General features: G+C 43.0%; 1 protein-coding gene across 1 annotated transcript in view; it reads right to left on the reverse strand.

Annotated features, from left to right (window-relative positions):
• Positions 1 to 20,902, reverse strand: part of kank4 (KN motif and ankyrin repeat domains 4) — an 84,923-nt gene that overhangs the window by 17,727 nt on the left and 46,294 nt on the right. Inside the window, exons 2-3 of the mRNA XM_042512409.1 lie at positions 4,371 to 4,444; positions 207 to 3,779 (exon numbers count right to left, since the gene is read on the reverse strand). Coding sequence (XP_042368343.1) covers positions 207 to 3,779; positions 4,371 to 4,389 — 3,592 coding nt within the window. The 5' untranslated portion in view covers positions 4,390 to 4,444. The remainder of the gene's footprint in view (positions 1 to 206; positions 3,780 to 4,370; positions 4,445 to 20,902) is intronic.

The following is a 20,902-nucleotide window of genomic DNA, read 5'->3' on the forward strand; positions in this document are numbered from 1 at the left end:
ACGAACACATTAATCATGAGACTTCTTGGCAGTGATCAGAAGGAACATGCTGTAATTAAGTGTCATGGAGAGTAGGAGCTGTGAATAGAGTGGAATGGATTCAGCTCATTGCGTCCATTACAAAAGGTAAGCAGGTGTATGACAGACAGATGCACAATTGTGTATACAGTATAAACCGTGGGGTACAAACGGAACCACAGGCCTACCTTGTTCTTGCTGTTTGCTGGCGGCAGCTGCTTTCTGGCCTGGTGAGTAGAAGGCAGAGAGGACACTGAGGGAGCTGACCAGTTGACTTTGAATAGTGCTCATTTTGGAAGGACCAGGCTTCCCTGCTGGTTTCCCTGTCGTTGCTGCGGGGACTGCCTTCCCCGCAGGCTTGGCTGATGCTCCTTTCCCTGCCTCTGCTCTTTTCCCTGCCGTCTGTTTCTGTGTGTTGGGGCTTTCCTGCTGGCTGGCCGTCTGTTGAGTTCCAGAGCTGCTCCCCAGCTGCGCCCACTGCTCGCCCAAAAGCCCTGTTAACCGTGTTACGACTTGTCCCAAAGCCGCAGGCGATGTTGGTGACTCACTGGAGCCTCGACGAGAGGCCTGGGCTTCACTAGAGCCTCGGCGCGAGGTCTGGGCTTCGCTTGAATCACGACGTTGGGCTGTTTCACCGGAGCCTCTGCGAGAAGGCTGAGCCTCACCAGCGCCCCGCCGTGAGGCCTGGGCTTCATTTGAACCACGGCGCTGGGCTGTTTCACTGGAGCCTCTACGCAGTGATTGTGTCTCGCTGGCATCCTTGTGAGGGGGTTGAGTCTCACTGGAACTTCTACGAGAGCCCTGAGACTGAGGTTGGGTGTCGCTTGACCCCTGACGAGTTGGGCGGGTCTGGACTTCTCCTGATCCACGACTAGGAGGTTGTGATACACTGGATCCTCTCTGTGATGCTTTAAGCTCTTTGGAGTCCCGCCGAGTTGCAGTGCTTTGAGAACGAGACTGCGCTTGAATAGTTTTGGGACGGGCTTGGACCTCTCTGGAGCCTGGAGGCGGGCCCTGAGTCCCAGTCTGAGGTTGTGATTGAGACTGTTTCTCACTAGACTCTCCAGGAGGCCTCTTTGCTAGGGTGTCGTCCTCAACCTGAGAAAGAGATGGAGCTTGCTGTTTTGTCTGTGGTTCAGAGAGAGGTGTTGGAGTTTGGGCCTCAAAAGATGCAGGTACAGGTGGACCCTGCACCTGGGGCTGCTGGGCTTGAGTTTCACTGGATCCCCTACGAGGACGCACAGGTGCAGTCTGAAGCTGAGAAGGTGATGGCTGCGCCTGCTCTGCTGAGAGCTTTCGGCCTCTCTGGGGTCGCACAGGAGCTACTGTCTTCATAGTTGTGTTATCTGCTGCTGCTGTTACTACAACCGTGTCAGTGACCACAGTTTCTTTGATTGCTGCACACACAGTCTCATCTTCTGCTTTTTGTTTTTTCTCCACAGTCTCAACTGCAATCTGCTGGGTTTCAACAATTTCTGTTACTTCACTTTTTGGGGGTTTCGTTTCTTTTTTTTCAGAGTCTTTCTGTGCTGTAACCATTTCAAGCTTCGATTCTGTGCTTTCTTCTGCTGCAGCAAGTGGACTGATACGGCCTTCACCCTGACTTACAATATCCAGAACTACAGTTTGATCAGCTCTGCTCTCTGTAATTGTACCCTGTGTGACAACTTTCACACTTCCACTGTCTTCACTATGTCTTTGAATGCTTTCATTTGCTTCCTTATCTTCCACTCTTTCACAGACCACAGTACTTACATCCTCTACTCTTTCACTGTCCACACTTTCTCTCATTTCACTCTCTTCTTCTGCTCCTCTGGCTGGATTGCTTTCTTGTCGTCTTTCTACATCTGTCTCAGTCTGCTGGTCTGTCCTCTGTGCTTCCAATGTCTCTGTCACCCTGTCCACAGTGTCCACTCTCTCTGTCACTGTGCCCCGTTCTACACTGCTTGCCCTCGGTCTCTGTGGATGATCTGTTACTGTTTCTCCCTCTGTTTCTGTGACTTGGTTTACCCTTTCTGCTAGGGGCGTCTCGGTCATCTGATCTTGAGTGGCGATCCTCTCAGTTACTGTGCCCCGTTCCATGCTGTTGGCTCTGGGTCTTGGTGGGCTCACAGCAGCTACCTCTGCTCCCGTCTCTGTCACCTGTCCATATGTGTCAACTTCATTAGCCTCTGTGCCTTGATCTGAACTTCCAGCCATTGGTTTGGGTACGCACACCTCAATACAGATTCTATCTGTATCGGTTCCCTGATCTACTGTACCAGGCGATTCTGTCTCTGTCTCCTGATTGGCAAAATCTACTTTTTCTGTCTCTGTCCCTGTGTCAATACTCTCTCTTCTTGGCCTGCTGTGTGCCTCTGGAGAACACACCTCCACTCTCATTCCGTCACTCAGTTGTAGTATTTTTTCCTCTTTTACCTTGTTCTCATTTATTTGCTCTTTCAAAAGAGTATTTGTTCTCTCCAAGTCTTGTTTAGCCTGAGTAAGTTTAGCCTCCAGTATCATTAGCTTCTCCTGCAGATTCTGCATACTGTCTGGGTCCTCAACTTTTCCGCCTTTTGCTGCATCACCATCTTGAATACTGCTTGTCTCTGCGTCTTTTATAGCCACCCTAAGTGATGTTAATTCCTGCCCTGCAATGTCCTGTGATAGTTTTCTCACTGCATGCTCCAGTGGACTCTCTTTTTGTTTGTCTGATTTTTCTGACAGCTGCGCATGTCTCTCCGATTCTTGCTCTGACAACCCGCTCTCTTTTTGTAACACTTTACTTTTCTCTGTAACACTTTGTCTCCCTTTCTCTGTTACTGGCTTTGTTGGCACACGCTCTGAAGCTTCTAAACCTCCAGTGGGTTGAGTCATCAGAGCTAAGTTGAGCCCTTCTGTGGGTCTGTGTCCTTGTGGCTGAACACGTGTCCCAGAGTCAGAATGTGTTGCTGTTGTAGAGGAGGATGTGGAAACCTGGGCTTGAGCTTTGGCTTGGGCTTGGAGCTGAAGCAGGAGCCTCTCTCTCTCCTCCCTCAGTGAGCAGATCTGAGCCTTTAGTTCTGGGATGGTTTTGACCTGCTCTTCCAGCTCTCTGACTCGCTTGAGTGCCACAGTAATCTGTTGGTGAAGCCCCGTCCGATCCTGGGGAACACACCGTCTCTCTGTGATGTCCGGTGAAGCACGGAACACATTCTCTGTTGATCCACTCTCTGGTGTTCCCACAACACGGTCTGGACTGCTTGAATCAGAACCTTTCCGTTGCTGTAGGGTGATGGGCATGCTTGATGCTCGTAGCAGATTCGGACGGCTTTGATTCTCCACATTTTTGTCTTCAACATCCCGAGCTCCAGCTCCTACTTCCTCTCTGGGCTTGGCTGAAACGTAGCCAGCTACTTGACCGGTTGTACCCCTGCTGCTTTGGCTCGGAGTTCCCCCTTCACTTGCCTTAAAGTCGAAGATCTGTTGGACTTCTGTCACCCGTGATTTCGGCTTGGGCCCCAGGGTGGACGTCCCAGACCATGTGCTGTCCTTTTCCTTGGGTACCGGCCTAACCCCATGCCCAGGAAGGCTAAAATTTCTGGGCAGAGTGCTGAATTTTGGCGGTCCCTTGACTCTTCGCTGAATGTGGACCCTTTTGATGGTATTGCCTTTTTCAATATCGTCAACATACTTGAGGAAGTCAAGGTCCAGGTGGAAGCCATAGGGAGTTTCCACTGAGTAGGGCAGCTGCTTCCTCTGAACACCGCCCTCACTGGCGTTGGTCTGAAAGCCGTTGGCTATAAGGAATTAACATAAAAATCAATCAGTTAATCAATGCTTCTCCTCCTTCTACTATTAGAAATAACAACGAAGACAATAATAATAGCTGGAATTATACAACGAAAATGTATTGAGACATTCAATTGCTTGATAAAATGAACATGAACCAATTCACAGATTATCATCAGCATTGTTACTCCTTTTTATCACTTGTACAGACAGGCTGCACTGTGCTTCACACATGGTGCTTCATTATGTAAAACCATATCACTTACTGGGAAGTAATTATCATGCAGTGATTGCGCCAAAACAAACTAATCAGCATGCAAAACGCTGCTCATGCTGTGTCAACTTATGAATACCGTATGAGACAGGGGACGGTTATCACCTGAAGGAAATAAAGCCTTCATTGCTTCTGGCCACACAGAGGATTAGGAAGTTAAATGTTTAACCCTTTAAGTCTTTATTGTATTGTGTAATGGACAGTCTGATTGTACAGGATTAACTGCTGTACTTGGAGTTGTAGAAAAGTAAGACAAATCTGATTTGTGGCAGATGAAGCTAGTATCAAGGAGATTGTTTGTTTAAACGCTTTTAGTGACACTCACCACTTTTCTTGTCCATCATGGGACACAGAGTTCTCAGTCATCGACTTGTGTTTGCTACAGTTGGAGCTGGCAGCCTGGATAAAACAGAAATGAGAGAGATGTGTGAGAAACTGAAATATTATCCATCAATGTCTTCTGAACATAACTGTATTCAACGTTCTGCCAACTCTAATGTTTTACAGTAGAATGACAGATGTGTGAAATCAGAAAACAGTGTCTGGTCCTTGCGGATTAGGTTCCAAAAATTGTGCAGCCTCAAACAGCCCGAAGGTTTCTTTTGTTTAAGTTTCTTGTTCTCAAAGATTCACTGAATATTTTCATTGGTTCAGTGCAGCAACTGAAATAAGACAACTCATATAACAAGAGAGCAAATATTTGCCTCTCTGAGATAAGATATTCAATAAGTTATGCAAGACCATCCTCCGGCCTTTGCTGGATTGCCAGGGGACAAAAACTGTACAAAATATGCTGACTGCTGTCAAAACTAACTTAAGCAATTTGCAATGGTATTTAGATAAACCAAATATTATTTACATGTAGCAATATTTTAATCACACAGTGTTAAAACAGCACATTTTTATACTGTATACTGACAAATAGTTCCGTGTACAGCAGGGCTGCAGTACTAACAGTCCAGATGGTTGTACTGGGGTGTGGAAAGGCATTTCAATTATTTGGCTCCTATGCAGCTGTGACTTTAAATGTAATAGAAAAAGGAGGTAAATATGCACTTAATTATTGTGCAGGCTCAGCTACTTTCCTGAAGACAACATTAAAAAGGTATACCAAGTAACAGTAAATATTAATAGTGCAATGAGGGGAAAGGTAATTCCATTGTGTCCATTAACTTAATTTGATTTGCCTTGCTGAGGCATTTAAAGTCAACACAACCCTGGACAGACCCACAGAAGGGAACACGTTCCATTTGGTGCCACCATGTATCATTTGTTCCACTTGGAGAAGCCAAGAAACCAGAGCCAGTCGCCCCTTTTTTACAATGAGCTTACTAAGGAGTAGAGCTAAGTGAGATGGAAAACAATTCAGCAAGGGGAGTCAGAACTTTTAAGGGCTTATGTAAAGCTTCCTAATAAAATATCCAATACTACTAATAAAAGCTGGGCAATTTGGCCAGATTTGAGTGAGCTGCACAGCTCAAATCCATATTAAATGAACACTTGAGCCCATACGGACAAATGTCAACTTTAAGGCTATTTAGCAAATAGGCACACATTATTCATGCAAGTTCCATGCAGATTTGTGTCACTGGAGAAAAATATCTGCTAGTGCACAAGTGCCTGTTGTTATGACTGATGCTATATTGTACTGCAAATAGATAGAATATTGCAACAGTGCAGGTCATATTGCTTTAATGGTGTTGTCTCTGTCATATGTCATTTGCTCTCCTATTTTGATGCCATTTTTTACACTCAAAGATGATAGAGGTCTAGTGGGAATATGGAAACACTGTTTCTACAGAGGCGATTTTCCTATTTGAAATGGCTGTTTTGAAGTCTCTAAAGAATGGGAACACACACCTCCACATTGTATCTTCCGACAAGAAGTTTGTGACACTAAGAACAAGTCTAATGCATAAATACTGAACATACTAGTTGGCCTTTTCTTTGTAGCAGTTCAGTCGTTTCTGAATCAATTTTCAACTGAACCTGTACCAAACTGGATCTCTAAAAGTCACCCACACTCTAAAGCTTGGGACCACTGCCCATCCTCATTACGAAGCAGTCAAATATCCTTGCTTTGTCAGTGATATTGGTGTCAGACAACAACATCAAAAGTTGCCTTTTGTGGCAGTTTGATAGATAAGCTGACGGGCGGTGTTAGTTGAGAACGCAGCTGGACAGAACCTTTTGCAGTGTTATGATACGCCACTGGCTGCAGTCAGGTTGAAATGCTCCTGGTAAGACCGCTATAGGGTGGGTGGGAGGTGCGGTGGCTGTGTCCAACAAATGGACAGTGTTCACTTCCCGTATGAAAGTCTGGCCAAACTGTGATGTGTTTTTCAAAACCAAATAACGTGCTTTTGTTGCCTAATCCTATCTACATGCTTTTGCTGCATCCCAACGTTGGTTGCTGTATGCTTTTCTTGCCAAATCTTAACTATGTGCTTTTGTTGCCTAAAGTTAACCATGTGCTTTTGTTGACATCCTAGCATTGGCTGCAGCGTCCCAGAATGTCCTCAGCAGATGCAGGAGATACCTAGAGCGTAATATGTAAACGCAAAAGTCTGCTAACAAAGCAGCAATATGTGACAACTTGGGATGAGAGCATATTAGTGACAGAGAACTACTGTAATTGATTATGAATGCAATAAGGCATCCATTGCATTATTTTTGTGTGCTTGTACTGTAAAGTTCTTTGCTAATATAGAAAAGTTTGTAGTTCATAGTCCTGGCCAGTAGGTAAGCTCTGTGTTGTACAGTGCTGAGTGGAGACATATTGCAAGGCAAGCAATACACAAGCTGGCAATGCAATCAATCAAAATGACAGCCAGTCCACCCAGGGCCCAAACAGGAACTATAACAAGCTCTATTTGGCCCCTATACCGTCTTTATAGATAGAGCCTTAATAATGAAAAGAGCTGGTGACCTGGAGCACAAATGTTGTCTCCGTTACAGATGAACAGACATACAAGAACACATCGAGCGAGAGGCAAACAGATCAACTGACTGACAGCCTCGGCACAGGATCTGACACCATGTGATTGCAACCATGGCAACCATTCTTCAATCCACTACTTCTGCATGTCCCAGGAGTGAGGGGAGCACAGGCATTCCTGACTCCTCCTGATGCTTAATGTGACTATGATTGGCCCGCTGTCCTTAAGGCTTAATTAGGCGATTTGGGAGCAGAAGAATGCTGCTCGTAATTGCTGAGTGAAGTACAGGCAGACCCCGCTGGCAATTATACACAGTGGGCAGGCAACAAAACCCTCCTTAATTAGATCATTACCGAAACGTAGAGACAGAGGTAGAGTAGGAGAGAATGGAGAGGGGACAGAAAGAGGGGGAGCTGAGATATAAAGTAGGGGGGAGAGAATAAAGAATGGAGATAGGGTGGAGAATAAGTGGAGAACGATGAATGAAAGTTTGGGTTTGAGTTTGGCAAATGTATGATAGAAAGTAACAAGTAGGGGTCGAAGCAACAAAAAAGATGATGCTGTAGGGAAAAAAATGGCACAGTAACAATCAGAACAGCTTGGAAAGAGTCCTAGCCTTACCCACACTGCAGTTGTCAAGATTGTTTAAAGTTTCCCCCTTTGATTAGGGGGAAGTCACTCTTAAACTTACACTAGGTAACTTTTATAAAACAAAAAATAACTTATTTGCTGAAAATGTCTTGAGATACATAGTCTCATAAAATCCTGTTCCTGTGGCTTCTCCTAATGCTCCTAATTGCATTTGCAAGAATCCACAATGCCTGAATGCAAACAGCCAATCAGAGCCTAACTTCACAGCAGAAATAAACGTGTTTGTATGAAAATGCTTTTGGTCTCTGTAGCTGTTTTAAACATTTATGACAACTGTACAGGAAGTGATTTTTTATTTTATTTTTTATAACTCACCCATTTACATTTTATTAAGGACATAATTTACGCATATTTAATGGCGGGTGGCTTGAGTGACAGACTGTCTGAAGAAAGTGTCCTCAGCTTGCAATCAGATCCACCCCTTGCTCCTTTACAACACAAGCCCCAAAAACTACCTACTTTAGCTTTAATGCTTGTATAACTAATGAAAGGCCTCAGGGCAACAGAGAAATCATGCTGCATTTGGTGATATTCAGCAAGGTAATATGGATGATTACCTTATAAAATTAACCATATTATCATTCTATAAACATCTACTGCCAAAGGCATAAGTTTGTATATGCAGTGTTATTGCAGCATGGTAACTAGTGGATCATCCAGGTTAGGCTGGTGATTAAATATTGGAAGCCCTTGGTGATGCATGATCCACACTGGATTACAGTCATAATGACTATGAGCTAAAAGCTCATAAAGGCCTTGTTAATCCAAATTGACAGTATTTGCCACAGGCTAAACAAGGCTAAAAGGAAGCCACGGGCATGTGTGTCCAAAACTGTGTTTGCGTGTGTCAGCACCCATTTAGTCACTCTCTTTGTCAGTGTTAATGTGTGTGTGATTACAGTATGTATGTGTGTGTCTGGTTGAGTCACTGTTTTTGAACAGTCTCGCACACGCACGACATAACCCCTTAAAGGACATGCAGTAATCTGTCATCAGCAATCCAATAACTATGACAGCTGGTCGAGAGGCGACGACATCGGTTAATGTGAAGCCCGGAAGACAGGAATAATAAGAGTACAGTAAATAAGCTCATACTGACAGCCAGGGGTTTTCATATGTCATCAGCATGGAAACTTCAGCTTAAGTAATGTTGTTGTTTTTTTTTTGGGTATTTTTGGAATAGAGACCCATTGAATCAACTAAATACTCAATGTGGTATTGTAAAATGTCATACAGCCAATGGGGAAAACTGCTATTTGTACAAATCAAGCATGTTACGATAGAAGTTAAGGTTACACTGACTGCCAAGCATTTTTAAATTATATATAAACCCACACACACCAGACAAACACACATTCTCAGAAAATTACTGCTGACCCAACCTACCAAGAAAAGGGGGGAAAGCATTAATTGAATGTCATGGGTCATTACATTGGAGTGCCTGTGTACTGGAGATTGAATTAGTCTGATACTGTGACACAGAGCAGGCTTACACAGAAGACAGGCCAACAGGAAATAGGACTGGAGAGCGCGAGCAGGGGACAGGAGGTGGGCGGTTGGAAGAGAGAAAGCGGGTGAGAAAGTAAGAAAAGAGGCAGAGATGGGAGTGGCAGCTGCACACTCGTATCACAGACATGCAGAGCAGCTTTGCCGTTATGTTTCCCTCTCTTCCAGCTCTCATTCTGTCATTTTCTGTCTCGTACTCATTTCATTAAATAAATAAAAAAGGTATGCATGAATGCATTACAGTCTCTCATACGAACACACTTGAGCACTGTGCACCGGCTGCCGTTCTAAACATGAGTGTTCATTAGCGATGTGAAAGCAACAGTGGGGAGCTGCAAACAGCAATAGAGGAGAGAGGAATAGAAAAGACAGCAACAATAACAGGTCCCCAAGTCCTTATCACAGCTCTGACATGGGACTGGCAATCTCTATTTACCCATGTACTACCTTGAGAACGAAGGCAGAACAGTTGGACTTAATATGCTGGGTCTCAGCCTGAGAGAAACATTCAAGCAAGAGCACATGTGGGGACAAACACAGATAAAGACACACACATATGCAAAGTACTGAACATTTTGGTTAAATGCCTTGTGCTGCACAATCTTACAGGAGTGCAATTTCAAGAAAGCAGCGGAAGGTAGCATCTCATGGGGCACCTGACTCAAAGATTACTTTGCAACCTAATTTAGGTGTTTAAATGTGCCTTATTAACATTTAAAGCTACTTGAGGACATTTCTAAATTTAAAGTTACTGGATTAAAAAATTTAGCTGTTTTTACAGCAGTTTCTAACTTCAGTGAATTGGTTTTGTTTTGATATCCATTACGGATTCATTTACTGAATCAGGGAAGTTTACAGGATTTAAAAGCTTTCACTAAGCAGGCTTACCTCATTCGAATTAGGAGAGTAATTGTTTAAAGCCAATCAGGATCACAACTGTGTTTGTTGTCAAGACCTTGGGTTAACCCTCACACTCTAACCTTAACCCTTACCCTAGACCTCTCTCTTGACATTACTACAGTAAAGTGGATAGTTTTTTGGTTGTTCTGTATTTGTTTTTTGTTTTGTTGTTGGTTGTCAGTCTCATCAGCTACATTTAAATGGGAGAAGGGGGTGTATCAGTAAACAGAAACAAGCAGCATGTGCAAATAGGATCTCATGGATTACACCTACCTCTATACACCTGCTCAGGAGCACACAACCCAAATCTGTCCTGTGCTATTTCATACCATTAAAACAAGACATTAAAACAAGACAACTTTGCAACTTTGATAAGAGGAAACCACACAGTATTACTTGAATAACTCTGCAATAATATGCTCCATTGCTCAATTCAATGCACTTTGCAGCAGCGCCTTACTGGTCTTGTGTACGTACACACTGTATAAAAGAAGTAGATGTAGCCACCATGACATCACACTTTAGTAAGTGGACTACCTTTTTGAAGACTCAAATTTAGCATTTATGGGCTTCACTATCTTGTTTCTTTGGGGCCAAAAGTGCCATATTAGGACAAATAGGTGGAGCTGTGTAGGATACGCAATACTATGCTGTGGTAGGGAGTCACAAGGTAGCTATGCCATAAAGCATAGCCTTCTTTATCATTTATTTTTCTCTAAATTGGGAACATAATTTAGAAAATGTATAAATACTGGCATGTCACCATCTGGTTTGGGGACTCCTGTTCTGAGGCCTAAAGTTCTACATTGCAGCCAATGCCATCTTGGTGTTTTGGAACCAGAAGTTACTAGCACTGTGGTGGAGCGAGGGGTGGATCTAACTGAGAAGCCGAGGACATTATTGGCAGACAGCCTGACACTCAAAGCGACCTGTCCTTTATTATGCCTAACATTAAGCCTTAATAAAATGAAAACTGTTGAGTTATTTAATAATTCACCTGCTGTACAGCTGCCATGAAGGGGCAAATTACCTATGGAGATCAAGTTGCCTGTCAAACAATTGCAGTTTTTGGCAATTTGGCACTGGCTTCATTTTTCAGCCTCAGCTGCTGTGTTTGACCAGTAGTTTAAGGTGGCTAATTTTAGCTAGCTTTAGAATTATATTATTATTTTTTCATTGTACATATTCTTGTACTTTTGCTGTTAGGTTTTAGAATTTTCCGTAAAGCTTTTCTTTGAAAGGATTTAGTGTCACATCATGAAAGCTGTTCCTTTTTTTTCAGGAGGTTACATTAAATCCGATGTTTATCATCCATTATGTACTCATCTGGATCCCATTAAAGACACATTTCTTATAATACAAGTGGGAGTGAGAGCCACAGCTGACAGTGCAATTAGTTCAATCTAGTGAGTTGCAGGTGTGGATGACAATTTTACATAATGACACACTACAGCATGGAGATGCTTTAGAGCAGCAAGCTGAGAAAATTCACTAACAAGACAACTGGGAACTGGAAAGTTTCTGATTGAACCAGATGAAATGGGTTATGCTGTTGCTGTCCATATCATGCAGACAGAACCAGGAGACATTTATTGGATATCTCAGTACTTATTCTGTGTGTGCTCTGCAGGAACAGATCAATCCCTCTGCTCTACAAGACATTTGAGCACAGTCTCACTCCAGTCTAAGATTATCTCTGTCTATGTAGAGTACATTACAACAGTACTAATATAATACATCCTCTGGGCCAATTTGGCTTTAATCTTCTTCACTGTAGCTCATTCTGGTTCATCATCCAGACCTTTTCTTTCCAGTCCTAATCCAGTATGATCTAGTCTCGTCCAGTATGACAGTGCCAGTATTCACAAGGGGCCAGATTGTTTCCTTTTTGCTACACAACATCTGGCTAACAACCCCAGAGAGAAAATGAGAGAGGGAACTTCTGTCTATGGGCTTCATTAAACAGTGGCAAAATTATCCTGCGGGGCTCAAGCAAGCAGACTACTGCTTTATTGTAGGTCAGTTCAGGCTGCTTTTTCCATGAGGAGCTGCAAATTAAGATAATGGGCTGTGCTGAATACTTTTCTAGAGAGCCGATCTTTGAGTGGAAAATGAATTTTAATCAAAGTGTGATAAGCACATGTTGTCCTCAAAGTACAATAGTAATAAAAGCAAAAGTAAAAAGCTGGCTACCTCTAGTCATTTGCTGGTTATCAATTATTTGTAGAGCCCAAAAGAGACAAAAAAAGTCATCTATGTGTTGAAAAACTCTATTATTACTGCTTTAGTTCAGCTTACATCAAACACTATGTTCCGTTACTGAATAGGAATTTTCTTTCTAAGCTCAGGGCAAACAAAAGGAACCTATGCTTATACAAAAAAAGAAACCAAAAGGCACAAATTGATGGCATTTTAAGTCTATCTTTCTATTCAATTGCGAGTTTCCTCTGCTGCCACATAAGGAAATTAGCTGTAAGGACATCAAACACTGCAGGACCCAAGGATTCCACTTGCATTTAGAAAGATGCCAAAGAATGTACAGGAAGCATGTGGAGGGTGACCTTCGATGTACCTTTTGATTCAACATGGAAGGATCTGGTTATACTGCTGCCAAATATTCTGTTGCTTTGCATTGATGTGATAGGTATTCTGAAAGAATAACCTTGAGAACGTACTCTGAATACACCTGATCCCCTGAATTTCTTGTCCACACGACTGTGTATACAGACACCCAAGTGTAAATAGAACCGCATCTAAATCCGGCCAGCATTTGGACCACTTGGGGTGGCTTAAATATGTCAAGGTATGTTCACAAAAGGCCTTCACACGTCAACAGTAAATCAATTTGCACCTTGATGTTCAACCTTTCAGCAAGGCTGTACTGGGCACCGATCACTGCTCAGAATTACACCACACTGCTGCTAGGATAAATTAAATAAACTTTAACAGTCAAAATTGTGTTTATCAGATTACAGCTGAATAAGAAGCTTAAAAGGTGAAAGACTGCCATAAAAATGAATGAAAAGCAAAAGCCCTGCTTTTTCTCAAAAGAGTACAGTTATGTTATGCTCCTTTCTGTGATTATTTATTCCGTATTTCAATAAATTGTTGTGGAGCACACGCTGCAAGGGTTCCCATTGACACACTGTGAGTTTGTTGTCGTATGGCTGAGCACAAAGGCTCTGACACACCAAGCCACCAGTGGGCTGTCGGTCAGTATTGGGCCGTAGGTGAACATCTGTCACCCTAGTATTTGCACCACGCCGTTGGCCCTTGTTGGCGTTTTTTTCCTGATGATTCAGCATGTTGAATTGGTGTCGGAGAAAGTTCATTGGTGGATGAAATTACTTTGATTGGCAAACTTGTATATTAACATACATGTATGTAAGGTAAGATCATTTTTCTTTAGCTATTGAGTTCCCTAGCAGAAACAACTCCTAATGATTCATGTTATTGTTCACTGATGCACAGTTAATCTGCTTCGTTCTTTCAACATTGGATTTTTTTGTCAGTGTACTAACTGTCCAACTAGCATCAAGACAGTCCTCCTGTTTCCCTTTTTGAATGGCAAGTAGCGCCATCTGCTGGTACGGAAAGTTATTTCCTCTCACGCAGATGCAGAACATACATGCTATTTGGCCATCAGTTGTAGTTTGCGGTGTGTTTTTTTGGTATGTTTATGTTCAACTTTTTAGTTGAGACAGAGGCAACGTGACACAACCCAACAGTTGGTTTCTTCACCGCTATTTCTATGATGTTGGTCTGGTGTGTCTGGGCTAGAACTACTCGATCATGGCAAAAGTAATAATCAATATTATTTCAATTGATATCCCTATTATTTAACAATTATTTAACACAATTATTCCTTGGCTAACTGGGGTATTTCTTTTGAACTGAATTTCTTTTAACATTAAATACAATTAGCCTGGAAAACATGGGAATAAATGAGAATAAATAAATAAAAGTGAAATAAATTTTAAATACATTATGTCATAAGAATTAGCAAAATATATTTTAGCCAGTTAAAAATAATACCAACTAAACATCTCTTTGCTAAATTCAGACCATTTTTACAACTTTATCTTGCTGTCAGACAGTCCTTAAAGCAACCAGACTCCAATGACAAAGATATTTAATTCAATACAACACAATGAGTCTCTTTCATTATTTTGTTTTGAGAATTGTGGGCCAAAATCATAATTGAAATTAAAATCTGAATGAATCTCCCAGTCTGGGCCTTTAGACAGTGATTTACCTGTGGTTCATAAGTGGTCCCTGCAAACTGAGGTGGCTATATCTGGACATTAAAAACCATCAATCAAATCACCAGTTTTATACTTAGTCATATAAAACCTGGGATAAGTGTTGGAACGATTTTTAAATACAAAGTGAGTGATCACTGGAGGGGAGTGGACATTCTTTTAAATTTTTTTATCATTTTGGAGAGTGTTTTGAAAAGGCTGTTCCTGGTGGTAGAAATAGTGTAGATTGAAGTCTAAAATAGATTTTAACTTTATCTGCATTAGCTTCGACATGACTGTAGCGTCACCACCCTTGTCCTGCTTCTGCCTCGTCTGTCAAAGCACAGATAACCCTTATGCCATGCCCTCCCTGCAACTGTTTTCTTATCAGCCTATCGCTCAATCGCTTCATCCCTCCGTACACAGTGAAAGCATCTTCCTTTCTCAGGCGGCTCTCCTCATGCCCTCATGGTATTCCAGCACAAGCAGCAGCTGCCTGCTTTCATTAGCGATAAGGGAAGTGACACACCATCTATTATTCATCGGAGCGCACAGCCAACCCCTTCTAGCTGCAGCTACGTTAGCACTAAGGCTACTTCCGCTCATGGAAGTTAATGAGGATGGTAAAGTAACTGCTACCGCTAATTAGCATGTGGGGGTATCGGACTATTCCTGTGTCAACATTAGCAGATGTTAAAATGGGTTGAAAAGGGTGGTGACAAGTGATAAAATGAGCGGTGACAGTTGGAGATGGGTGGCAGAGTAAGGAATGGCAGAGAGATAGAGGGAAAAAAAGAGGAGAAAGTGGTGGTGAAAAAATGTGAGAAATAGACAAGACATTGGCAGAGGAAGATGTGCAGCCAAGGATGGCAGATATGGGGAGAAAAAGGAAGGGAAAGAGAGGTGTGCTGTACGTTGCAACAAACAAGTAGATCACTTACAGTGCTGCCATGTCACATTACATCCCCCTCTCCTCACCATGACAGGTAAAAACAACTCACACACACAAACACCAAACATGGATAAAATATTTAAATGTACAGAAAGTTTTGGCTGATGTATCAAAACACTCTCACGGAAACGTGGATTATAAATAAATTTGAGTCCCCCTGCTCATTAATTACTGCTTTCTACTTACACAGCCAAAACAGATGACACACATACACACACATGCAATCAGGAATTTCTAACAGAGTCGGGCAAACATGAAATAAGACATTTTTGCATGAAGGCACACACAAACACAATTTATACCCCCTCACAGTCACACACCCCCTGGTGATAAAGAGCCCGCCTGACACCAACAGAGTGTGAAGCCAGGCAGGCGACGGCTGTGCAGCACAGTCTGCAGAGCAGGCAGGACCACTCTGGGAAGAAATCATCACTTCTAAATTCACACTCTATTGATCTACACATGATGACAGCCACCCAGCTCAACTTCCACTCGCGCCACCGCGTGCACACACACACACACACACACAAACACACATACATGTAGGAGAACATAGATCAGACGCATTCAGATACCGCTTCTGTAAAAAAAGAGTTGGCTGAATGCCACGGAGTCGCTCAATACTCATTTCACTGTGTTGCATGTATGTGTGTGTGTGTGTGTGTGTGTGTGTGTGTGTGTGTGTGTGTGTGAACGTCTGAATGCATGCATGTGTGTTGCCTGATTGACTTGGCCTGCCCATTTATTCCTCCCGCATTGTGTCAGCTGCCAAAGCTGTGTGAGCAGTGCTAACATTCTGCGGATAGAAAAACACCATGCTGCCTCTCTCTCTCTCTCATGCACTTACACATTCATGCAAACACACACACACACTGTCTCTTCACACTCTATGTCACACATCCCAGGCAAAAACATGTGACCCATGTTCTACCCTGCAAAAATAGGCTGGGAAAGAGGGAGTGAGAAAAGAGAGGTGAGGTGGTTCAGAGAAGATGAGCAATGGGAGGTAAAGAAAATGGAATTATGGTGGATAAAGAGAGCAAATTGCTCATGAGAGAAAAAAGAAAATAATGAGAGGACACGGGCAAACAAGGCAAAAATGGGAAGATGAGTCAGAAAAATAAGTGAATTCTCATAGGGTGTTTTGCTTCTCACCTGCCATGCAGCTCCACTCACCTCGTGTCCTTCCTCTTTCTGTGAGTGCTACTGACCCTGTCTTTCTTTTAACCTCAGCAGGGAAAGAGACAAAAAAATGAAAAGAGGAGGGTGGAGGGTGGAGGGTGGGAAAGGGGTGGAGGTGTTGGCAGAGATGGTGCTGAGGGGTGGAGGGAAGAAAAGACGCTCTCTGGCTCTCTTAGTATGATAGATTCACCAGCCTGCCCACTGCAACCGACTGGCCCAGAAAAAAAAATAACACCCTAAAAGATAAATGGGCTCATCGGAGAACGCACACACAAACATGGTAATCAGCAACCACTCTCTGTGTTGATAGTGCAGCAGCTTCGAGTTTGTAGATGTGAGCGTGTCTATAGCAAGAGATTTCCTGAAGTGCAAATCACCACAAGGGAGACTTGAAGTAAAGCAGTCCTGTGTGTAATTGTGTGTATCAGGGTTCCCCCCATCATGGAAAACCTGGAAAAGTCATGGAATTTCATAATCACATTTTCCTGGCCTGAAAAAAAATCATGGAATTAGTCAAAACTAGTTTAAACTAGATTATTTTTTTGTGATTCATCACAGAATTTCAGCTGTTAATCGTGATAAATAGCATTTTTTTAATTTTTAATGTTTTCAATTCCATTATTTTGCATTTCAAAACAGTTTGAAGTCCATATTGGTGAATACAGTAATTCCTACCAGATTGTAGTGATTAGGAATCAAATTACAGCAAAAACCTTCATGGGAGTGGCACTAAGTGGGCATGTCTGTGAAGGGGAGACTCATGGGTACCCACAGAACCCATTTTCATTCAGATACTTAAGGTGAGAGGTCAAGGGACACCCGCATTGTTCCATTACCAAAATTTACCCTAACTTTTGAATTTCAACCCCTTTCTGAGAATCTAGTATGACATTCTTAGTACCACTGGATTCATTGGGTCATATGACACCAGTATCATTAACTCTAGCTTTAAAACTCAGCCTGGTACAGCCTCTTAAAGATGGAATTGTCGGCCCAATTATTGCGCTTAAAAAGATAACACATTAATTACAGACCTTAATCACAACGCGTGATTAACGCGATTAATGCGTTCCTGCTGACAGCCCTAGTAAAAAACATTGAAAGTCTTGGGAAAGTCATGGAATTTTGTTGCGTGTAATGTAATTGTTACAGTAATCTTCTGTGGGGATAACCTTCCATGAAATGTAACACAACTGCAAATGTATTTTCTGCAGCTGAAGATGTTTGGTAATTTTCTCCCTACGCTCGTCTCTCCCTTTATGTATGTCAGCTAGCTGAAATTATGTGTGAAAATAGCTTGGTTGAAAAATGCTGGGCAAGTGGGGTAAGAAGATAAAACGCATTATGGGTCCTTGAAAAGTCCTGGACAAGTTTTGAAATTTTGGTAATCAAAATATGCAGGAACCCTGGTGAATTAAAACTTTTTTGTGCACAGACCTGTGTTCATTCATGCATCTGCTGTGTTTCTGTGGTATGTGCATGTGTATGTGTATTTAGCCCACAGGCACGAGACCTGCCCCGCAGTGAACTCCCACCATGCACCAGTCTAATTATTACTGGAGGACTTTAAGTTAGCTCCCCGCTGTGCTGCCACAGGGCCACATGAGGCCAGCTTTGACCAGGTTGAGCTCCACACAACATCAAAAGTGCTTTTTAGAAGCATCAAAACTAGCTTCACTGAGGTATAATCTCTGTGAAATTTAAAGAGTAAACCCCCTAGTTAGCTCTGTTCATCTCAATAACAGAAAGCAGTCTAATGAGTAAACCCTGGCTGGACCATTCGGCTCTGTAGTGTAAATGAGGTAAATAATTAACAGTCTTTAAATAGGCTAACTGCCCAGGCTAATAGTTCCTATCTCTTATCTTGCTCCTGCACCGATCCCTCAGACCACCAAAGCCAATTCCCCTCTCAGAGTGTGTGGAACACATTTTAAAAGCAAACATCCACCTTAAATGGCTCGGCAGCAAAGCACACTAAAATATAGCCTCCACACTTTGGCTTGACATGCCATGTGAGTGCAGGGATATACAGAGCACATGAAATATTCACACAGATATATGGTGTAGCTGCAGCAATGCCAGGCGTCTAAATAAAACCCATCTGAATGGATGTTTCTGAGGCCCCAGGGTTCATTTTAATTAAGACAGAGGAGAGAGACGTTGACACTCGCACTGCTGATAGCCGAACTGCTAATTTGCACTTTAATTGTGTCATAAATTACTTTGTTTACTTTGATGATGCCGTTTGTAATAATGGCTAAATAAGAGTACGGGAAGCAGAACATGTGAGGATGTCTGTGAGTGTGTGGTGGGGTTGATCGAGCGAACACCATATGGCACATAAATAGGACTGTAGTACAGTAACAACGGAATCCAATACACATTTAATAAGAGGAACATAAATTAAATAAAGTCCTTCAGCACTAGCTTGGAAGGAGCTTTCAGAACGCTTCCTGCTCATTATTATAAAACTGATAAAAGAAGATGTTACTTTCTTTCTGAAGACTTGCACAGAGAACCTCTTGTCAGACACAAACTTAGACAATGTTCACATCTGAGGCTAAATCCTCCCCTAACCCTATGTGTCCAACATTCTGCATAAAATCAGCTCACATCCTTTCATCTAAAGCAGCGGACTGAAAGAGGGTGTAATGTGGCCTAGAGGGTTAAGCTTCCCTCTTGCCGATCACATGAACCGTCTCCTGTCAGGAGGGATCAGATCGCACCTCAGACCCCGAGGATGTCTAGAGTCTCACTCTTCTCTTGTCTTTTTCCCTGCGTGCCGAGGTTAGACAATGTCTGTCCCGTCTTGCTTGTTCTTATGTTAAAAGGAATGAAAATGTCAAAATAGTGGTCTCTGAATCAAACAGTGGTGTGGGGTAAGATTCTGCCTAAAGTATCTCTTTGTCTTGAGATCGGGAATATGGAGCATGAAATTGAATGGTGGTTTGGTCCTACAGCCACAGGGTATTAGACTGAAAGTGATCATGGCGGAGGGATTCACATGACCACATGACCCTGGAGACCTTTGGGTAAACAGCTCCTGGAAGGGTTTCCCAAGGCAAGGCAACATGCCTAAAGGTTGGGTGAGGCTTGAAATGAAGTAGTTTGTAGTATGTCTTTTGGCCACATCTTATGGTCCAGACACAACAAACCAACATCAAAGAACTACTGACAACAAAAGCCGACCGTTGTATCACCTCACGGCATCTAAGTTAGCCAAAAAGTTGCACTTGAATAAACTAGCAAGACTGCAGCCGGCGGCCAACCAGCATATACGTTATGTGACTGCATGAGAGGAATTTAACCATGCCAGCAGATAGCAGTAGTCTGTATCAGTCTTTCAAAAGGGAAATGGGAAGACCAGCAGGACAGATTTAAGATGCTAGTTAGCCAGTTGGCACATTAACAACACAGCCTGATGTTGAAAGAACAAAGCATATTTACTGTTGGTACAATAGCATTATGAAGCATTTCTGCCATCAATCCATCCATCCATTTTCTTCCGCTTATCCGGGGTCAGGTTGCGGGGGCAGCAGCCTAAGCAGGGAAGCCCAGACTTAACCTCTCCCCGGCCACTTCGTCCAGCTCTTTCCGGGGGACCCCGAGGCGTTCCCAGGCCAGCTGTGAGACATAGTCTCTCCAGCGTGTCCTGGGTCTTCCCCGGGGCCTCCTACCGGTGGGACGTGCCCTGAACACCTCACCAGGGAGGCGTCCTGGAGGCATCCTAATTAGATGCCAGAGCCACCTCATCTGGCTCTTCTCAACGCGGAGGAGCAGCGGCTCTACTCGAGCTCCTCCCGAATGACCGAGCTTCTCACCCTATCTCTAAGAGAGAGCCCAGCCACCCTACGGAGGAAACTCATTTTTGGCCGCATTTCTGCCTAAGAGCTGAATTACTAAAAGAATAATCTAATTGGGACAAGTTTGACAAGTTTCGATAGACTCCGCTGTCTCTGATACCAATTCAACATACTAAATCATCTGAAGAAAAGCTGCCAAAGATCAACAGTGCACGACACATGACAAGCACTACGTTCTGTCGGTGACGCTCATGATGGCCCGGCATTGACCGATGGCCGGCTGACTGTTAGCTTGGAGTTTTTTGGGCCCTGAAGGAGAAAATGTTTGCAGTTGTTCTGAATGGCTGGACTCGAAGGCAGGGTGAAAAGCTGGCCATTACTGATGAGATAATCATTTGAATATGGGAATGACAGCACACATCTTTCCCAGAGGCATTCATAGCGTTGCATATGTTTGTACATACCAACAGTGATGGAAGTAATTTATGTAAAGAATGGGAAAACAGAGCTGGGTTCACATCCTGTGTGCTTTCTCACCTCTGCTCAGCTGGTCAGTCACTGCATAAAGTGAGCATACTTGTCAGATTCAGAAAATTACAAAAATACACACTGCCTGCACAATTTCAATGTCTGAAAAATTGTAGGAGGAGGGGGTTTCAGATGTCATTTGACCATCCAACAAG

The sequence above is a fragment of the Plectropomus leopardus genome, chromosome 3, assembly GCF_008729295.1.
Source record: "Plectropomus leopardus isolate mb chromosome 3, YSFRI_Pleo_2.0, whole genome shotgun sequence".
Classification (NCBI taxonomy): Eukaryota; Metazoa; Chordata; class Actinopteri; order Perciformes; family Serranidae; genus Plectropomus; species Plectropomus leopardus.